This window comes from Merops nubicus, unplaced genomic scaffold, assembly GCF_000691845.1.
Source record: "Merops nubicus isolate BGI_N331 unplaced genomic scaffold, ASM69184v1 scaffold33977, whole genome shotgun sequence".
Taxonomy (NCBI): domain Eukaryota; kingdom Metazoa; phylum Chordata; class Aves; order Coraciiformes; family Meropidae; genus Merops; species Merops nubicus.
Window position 1 is genome coordinate 650 of NW_008622842.1, and position 656 is coordinate 1,305.

The 656-nt window shown below is 56.4% G+C and overlaps 1 protein-coding gene across 1 annotated transcript in view; it reads left to right on the plus strand.

The window, feature by feature from the left end:
- The window catches only part of LOC103777378 (myosin phosphatase Rho-interacting protein-like), a gene marked incomplete at its 5' end in the record, with an annotated part of 18,802 nt that overhangs the window by 645 nt on the left and 17,501 nt on the right, over window positions 1–656 (plus strand). Inside the window, one exon of the mRNA XM_008944931.1 lies at window positions 315–431. Coding sequence (XP_008943179.1) covers window positions 315–431 — 117 coding nt within the window. The remainder of the gene's footprint in view (window positions 1–314; window positions 432–656) is intronic.

Sequence of the window (656 nt, forward strand, 5' to 3'; positions counted from 1 at the left end):
GTGTATTAGCAGGAATTAAAGGGGTGCAGGCATGGAGTAACCAAGAATATCACCAACCTTAACCGGGCTGGGATTTGCCGGGGTCACGCCTGGCACGAGCTGGTGCCGTTCATCCTTTAATTCATAACTTAGTTCTTGCAGGGGGGAGGGATTTTGCCTGGCAAAATGAAATCCAGATCCCAGAGCAGAGCAAAGCAGCAGTGCCATCAAAAGCCCCGTTCACTGTGTGCTCTATGTCACCTCCAAGCCGCTTGCTCCTTATGGCCGACCCTCTTCCCACTCCCTGGACGCTGTCTCTCTTCATGTCCCTCCAGCTGGAGCAGAAGCAGAAGGAGGCCCTGGAGCTCCTGGAGCAGAACCGGCACCTGCAGGACCAGCTGAAAGTGGCACTGGGCCGGGAGCAGAGCGCCCGGGAGGGCTACGTGTTGCAGGTAGGAGAGGGGGGAGGAGAGAGGAATCCGTCGTCCTCTGTGCCCGAGGGGGACCCTGGTGGGCTTTGGTCCAGGGTGTCCGTGGGGACAGCCTGGTTGACACAGAGATGTGCACTACTGAGTAGGCTCCGAGAGATTTGACCTTCTTGCAAATATTGCTAATTCTGTAGCCTCCCCAGCATCATCTGCTTAATAAAACCTCTGGTCTGGGATGCAGCAGGCAGA